Raw genomic sequence first — 6673 nt, forward strand, 5'->3', positions numbered from 1 at the left:
TGAGCAAGAGACTCACGTCTGAGCATACCCTGCCACACTTATGGCGGCCAAAAGCGGTACAAAAGGGGGTGGTGATGGACGGAGCATCTGAATCAATCAAACACTCACACCCAGTCAAAAGATCTGGGTTTAATCCATCACTGTTCTTTAGCCCACTCTGCCACCCCAGTTCAGACATGGCTATATGCAAATCAGTCTGACCCTGTGCCTCATGGGAACAGTCCAGCCCGAACTGCCAAGCCATGTCTTCCCTGGACCGGAAACAAGCTTCCGAGGACCGGTTTCTGGCATTCCAGCCGTCTTCAGCCCGGCTTGCTTGAATCCAGTGGCAAAGTGAGCAAGGGACTCACGTCTGAGCATACCCTGCCACACTTATGGCGGCCAAAAGCGGTACAAAAGGGGGTGGTGATGGACGGAGCATCTGAATCAATCAAACACTCACACCCAGTCAAAAGATCTGGGTTTAATCCATCACTGTTCTTTAGCCCACTCTGCCACCCCAGTTCAGACATGGCTATATGCAAATCAGTCTGACCCTGTGCCTCATGGGAACAGTCCAGCCCGAACTGCCATGCCATGTCTTCCCTGGACCGGAAACAAGCTTCCGAGGACCGGTTTCTGGCATTCCAGCCGTCTTCAGCCCGGCTTGCTTGAATCCAGTGGCAAAGTGAGCAAGGGACTCACGTCTGAGCATACCCTGCCACACTTATGGCGGCCAAAAGCGGTACAAAAGGGGGTGGTGATGGACGGAGCATCTGAATCAATCAAACACTCACGCCCAGTCAAAAGATCTGGGTTTAATCCATCACTGTTCTTTAGCCCACTCTGCCACCCCAGTTCAGACATGGCTATATGCAAATCAGTCTGACTCTGTGCCTCATGGGAACAGTCCAGCCCTAACTGCCAAGCCATGTCTTCCCTGGACCGGAAACAAGCTTCCGAGGACCGGTTTCTGGCATTCCAGCCGTCTTCAGCCCGGCTTGCTTGAATCCAGTGGCAAAGTGAGCAAGGGACTCACGTCTGAGCATACCCTGCCACACTTATGGCGGCCAAAAGCGGTGCAAAAGGGGGTGGTGATGGACGGAGCATCTGAATCAATCAAACACTCACACCCAGTCAAAAGATCTGGGTTTAATCCATCACTGTTCTTTAGCCCACTCTGCCACCCCAGTTCAGACATGACTATATGCAAATCAGTCTGACCCTGTTCCTCATGGGAACAGTCCAGCCCGAACTGCCAAGCCATGTCTTCCCTGGACCGGAAACAAGCTTCCGAGGACCGGTTTCTGGCATTCCAGCCGTCTTCAGCCCGGCTTGCTTGAATCCAGTGGCAAAGTGAGCAAGGGGCTCACATCTGAGCATACCCTGACACACTTATGGCGGCCAAAAGCAGTACAAAAGGGGGTGGTGATGGACGGAGCATCTGAATCAATCAAACACTCACACCCAGTCAAAAGATCTGGGTTTAATCCATCACTGTTCTTTAGCCCACTCTGCCACACCAGTTCAGACATGGCTATATGCAAATCAGTCTGACCCTGTGCCTCATGGGAACAGTCCAGCCCGAACTACCATGCCATGTCTTCCCTGGACCGGAAACAAGCTTCTGAGGAACGGTTTCTGGCATTCCAGCCGTCCTCAGCCCGGCTTGCTGGAATCCAGTGGCAAAGTGAGCAAGGGACTCACGTCTGAGCATACCCTGCCACACTTATGGCGGCCAAAAGCGGTACAAAAGGGGGTGGTGATGGACGGAGCATCTGAATCAATCAAACACTCACACCCAGTCAAAAGATCTGGGTTTAATCCATCACTGTTCTTTAGCCCACTCTGCCACCCCAGTTCAGACATGGCTATATGCAAATCAGTCTGACCCTGTGCCTCATGGGAACAGTCAAGCCCGAACTGCCAAGCCATGTCTTCCCTGGACCGGAAACAAGCTTCCGAGGACCGGTTTCTGGCATTCCAGCCGTCTTCAGCCCGGCTTGCTTGAATCCAGTGGCAAAGTGAGCAAGGGACTCACGTCTGAGCATACCCTGCCACACTTATGGCGGCCAAAAGCGGTACAAAAGGGGGTGGTGATGGACGGAGCATCTGAATCAATCAAACACTCACACCCAGTCAAAAGATCTGGGTTTAATCCATCCCTGTTCTTTAGCCCACTCTGCCACCCCAGTTCAGACATGGCTATATGCAAATCAGTCTGACCCTGTGCCTCATGGGAACAGTCCAGCCCTAACTGCCAAGCCATGTCTTCCCTGGACCGGAAACAAGCTTCCGAGGACCGGTTTCTGGCATTCCAGCCGTCTTCAGCCCGGCTTGCTTGAATCCAGTGGCAAAGTGAGCAAGGGACTCACATCTGAGCATACCCTGCCACACTTATGGCGGCCAAAAGCGGTACAAAAGGGGGTGGTGATGGACGGAGCATCTGAATCAATCAAACACTCACACCCAGTCAAAAGATCTGGGTTTAATCCATCACTGTTCTTTAGCCCACTCTGCCACCCCAGTTCAGACATGGCTATATGCAAATCAGTCTGACCCTGTGCCTCATGGGAATAGTCCAGCCCGAACTGCCAAGCCATGTCTTCCCTGGACCGGAAACAAGCTTCCGAGGACCGGTTTCTGGCATTCCAGCCGTCTTCAGCCCGGCTTGCTTGAATCCAGTGGCAAAGTGAGCAAGGGACTCACGTCTGAGCATTCCCTGCCACACTTATGGCGGCCAAAAGCGGTACAAAAGAGGGTGGTGATGGACGGAGCATCTGAATCAATCAAACACTCACACCAGTTCCAACCAACACTCTTCCCTGCAAAAGTTTTCTGAACTAGCCATACTGGCAAAACACGAACCAGACCATGCCACCTCTCCAGGAGTGTTCTCTGTGGGAGAAAGGGAATGCAATGATAACAGAGTAGTGATTGGCAGGGGTGGGTATGTTTGTATAAGAAGGGGAACATGGATAAAGGTATTTAATTGTCTTTGGCTCACTGTGATCTCTGCAAACCAGGGCATAATACCCCACTCATGCTACTTTACGTCCATGTGACGTTCTCCATGTTATTGACCATGGGATATTGACTGGTGACTAGTGTTTACGGCCCTCTCTATTTGTGACAGTGAGATTCTGGACTGCTTGATCTGTTAGGGAGCCCCGGGCACTGCATGTGCTGCACAGACATATTTGACATATTATGATCCTCGCTAGAGGAAGAGTTTTCAAATCCTCCTTTATTAAATCTATTGAGTTGACTACTATAGCCTACCTCTACACATATTTGATGGGAAGGCGGGACCCCATGAGCCGTATTATCAAAAATGCTCAAGTGACTCAAATGGTATGTGTGTGTTTGAGATCTGTACCTCTCGGGGGGACCTTGGTATTACATATGGGTTTGCAGATGATAACAGATCAGGTTAAACAGATCGTGCTGGCACACATGTACTGCCAGCGCAGACACAGGGGGGCAACCCCTCATTTCTATCGGGAAATGTACTTATGCACATGAGGGAATGTTTTCGCTCCCCACCCACACTGTATTATAGATGCAAGATCAGAGGCAAAGAGACTGTCAGGAGGTGCACTGACTATGTGCCCCATAACAGTGTGGCACAGTCAGTGTACTCCCCATTTGAATCCCTTGGAAGGAGGAAAAGGGATCCTATGGAAACCCCAGACCCTCTCCTGCTGGTGAATTCAGTCACTCACTGCACCCCCTGTGCAGGCTAGAGTAGCTCCTGGGACAGCTCATTCATTGTGATAGATTGCATTGAAAGAGTGTGCCCTTTCTGTAATTGAAGTTTACAACTGTGGTCAAGGAAGACAATGGTTAATAATGTTTGTTAGGATAAATATAAGATCACATAGAAGATTTTATTTTAAAGATGACTATTATGCTGTTTGCTCTGGCAAGATTCTGCAATGTAATATGTTGGGAAGTCACCAGTTCCATCATGTGTTCTATCATTCAAGCTTGTTTTATCAAGACTGATGTGTATCCATTAAGCACAATGTTTACTACTTTATATTTTCTTGGTAGGGCATGAGGGAGACCACTGCCTGCGCTCGTCGGACTGCATTGAGGGATTCTGCTGTGCTCGTCATTTCTGGACCAAAATTTGCAAACCAGTATTGCACCAAGGGGAAGTGTGCACTAAACAACGAAAGAAAGGATCCCACGGCTTGGAGATCTTCCAGCGGTGTGACTGTGCCAAAAGCCTGACCTGCAAAGTTTGGAAAGATGCCACCTACTCATCAAAATCCAGACTTCATGTGTGCCAGAAAATCTGAGCAGCCCATGGCTAAGCCCCCATGTCAAAAGACTGTGAATTTGTGTATTTAATGCATTGCTGCCTGGTAGAACATACAAGGATTGTAAATAAGAAGACAGACTATGAAGGAAGGATTGCAAAGAAAACAGACATTGCCAAAGCTAAGCTGGACAGTGCCTTGGTAGCTGGAGTTTTCCGCTATGCAACTTGTTTGTGTAAATAATGTAAACAATGAATGAAAGTGCCATTATATTAAAAAAGCAAGGAGAACTATTGTCATGTATTATCTCTATATAGAAGTCCAGTGACATTGCAACTATCTATACTGACCTATGGTAGAGGTGACCGACAATGTATTCTTTTTTTAGAAAACAAATTAAAATATTCCTACATAAACCTTACTGGAAGAGGAAAATGTCTTTAAGAAATGTGTAAGACATGCATGGAAATCACAGAGCATCACCCTTTGAATGAATTGAAGACAGGGATGCATACAAGCACTGCTGTGTGAACTGACCACAGGCACGAGAACCTTAGTAGTAATTCTGATTCTTGCAGTGGTATTGTCCAAATTGAATTATTCCATTCCAAGTAAAAATGATTCCCATCAAACTCACTATTCAAGCCATACAGTGCAACATATCATGGTGCGTGACTGATATTTGGCTCGAAATGTCTTGACCATATCGCTCTTATACCAAATTGTCCCAGTTGGCTGCTAGGCAAAGAAAGGTAAGAGTTCATTGCACCAGGTTCCCGCCAGTCCTCATCCCACTCATGACATCTGGAGCTAACCATCTCCCAGACAGAAAAAAGAACAGAGGAAACTTGGACCCCAACCCAACCCACACCCACTGGGAGTACTTAACCAGTACTTACCCAGCATTAATCTGGTTATTTTTTCTATCTGCTGACAGACTGTTAGGGACGAAGAATGGGAGTGCTCCTGCGGGTCTCGGGCAGAACGTAGGATTCACGTCTCCCTGCCTGAGGTGCTTGTGGGGAGCTGTTTAGGATCCGGAGGCAATGTCAGGAGACTGGTGATGGCCGGAATGCAAAGCCACCTGGCTTCTGTTTTTTATTTTGTGCTAGCACCACCATGAGGGTAGTATGGTTGTGTGGTCCTGCCCTTGAGTCTCTTCGGTGTTGTTTAGCCATTCCAGGGTTTTTTTTGGCTGCAGTCCAGTGATCCAGGGCACTTTCGTTCACACGGCACTGTGCTGGCCTTTGCCGCTTTCAGAGACCACATAGTGGATCCACGTTGGGCCTGCCCTGAGGCAATGGGCCTTGTGGTGGAAGCTTGGGCCATTCTGTCCTGCAGCTTCAGTTCCTGTGTGTGTGGTAACCTCTCTAAGGGCATGTCAGTACAGCATAGCAGCGTTTTTTCCTTGTTTCGGATTCCTGGCTGGCATCCCAGAGGGGTAGGGGTGTCTGCCGGTGGGTTGCAGTGTCTTCCTGTTGCCCATTGGTCTGGAGGGGGGGGGGTGGAGAATGTGGATGGTGGCCTCTACTGGTGATTTTTCCAGCATCTGCCTGTGACCTGGCTCTCTTCCTCGCTTTGCCCCTTGCTCCTGGGCTGCTGGGGATGGCGGGGTGCGGGAGGCCTTGTTTTGGTACTGGTGCCGGTGAAGCACATCAACCACAGCTTGAGTCAGTAGGTCCTTCGGGCCTTTTTTCCCTTTACTCCAGAGGGCTTGGCTTACCCGTCGGTCTTCTTGGCGGTACAGGTTAGGGCTGTGCCTCTTTTGGTTCCTCAGCAGGCTCAGGTGGTGGAGCGTAGAGCTGTCAGCGACAAACACGAACATGCCCTTGGACATGAGCTCAGTTCCAGCTCGGCTTATGCATGCTACTCAGGGCATGCACGCTCTCTTTTGGTTCGGCACAGCCTGGAGTGTACCTCTTGTTTGTATGGGCTCCCTTTCGTCTTCCTGATGGTAGTTGTGTCTGGTATGGATTGGGATTGGGTCCTGGCTCCCGGGTCGCTCTTTTGCGGTATGTGGTCTCTGTGGCCTTGTTTGTGGCAGGTTTGCGGAGTATGTTTCTCTCTGTTCTCGAGGGCCTAGTGTGTTGCTAGGGTTGTCTTTTTGATTCCCTATTTCCCTGGTTTGGAGGCCTGCAGGGGCCGGCTTGTAGGCATGCCTGCTCCCTCTTCTGCTGTGTCTCTGTGGGATTGGTTTCCAGCCAGTTGGTGGGGGTTCCTTCCGTGCCTGTCCTTTAGACTAAGTCTGGACTGTCTGTGTCGCTTTTCATTTCTGCTGCGATTCTCTGGCCAGTGTGAGTGTGTGCTGTCACTGCTGCTCCTTTGCAGCTTTCCTGACTTCCGGTCTTGGTTGCAATTTGTGCATCGCAAGTGCTGGGTTCTGCTTACGGTTTCTTTTGGCTGGTCTCTGGCTCTGCCTGTTTGTT

The 6673-nt window shown here is 49.8% G+C and overlaps 1 protein-coding gene across 1 annotated transcript in view; it reads left to right on the top strand.

Annotated features, from left to right (window-relative positions):
• DKK2 (dickkopf Wnt signaling pathway inhibitor 2) overlaps window positions 1–4537 on the top strand; it is a 268628-nt gene extending 264091 nt beyond the window's left edge. The window contains exon 4 of the mRNA XM_078677602.1: window positions 4036–4537. Coding sequence (XP_078533728.1) covers window positions 4036–4286 — 251 coding nt within the window. The 3' untranslated portion in view covers window positions 4287–4537. The remainder of the gene's footprint in view (window positions 1–4035) is intronic.
• The last annotated feature ends 2136 nt before the right edge of the window (window positions 4538–6673 follow it).

Source organism: Lissotriton helveticus, chromosome 2_1 (assembly GCF_964261635.1).
Source record: "Lissotriton helveticus chromosome 2_1, aLisHel1.1, whole genome shotgun sequence".
NCBI classification, from domain to species: Eukaryota; Metazoa; Chordata; class Amphibia; order Caudata; family Salamandridae; genus Lissotriton; species Lissotriton helveticus.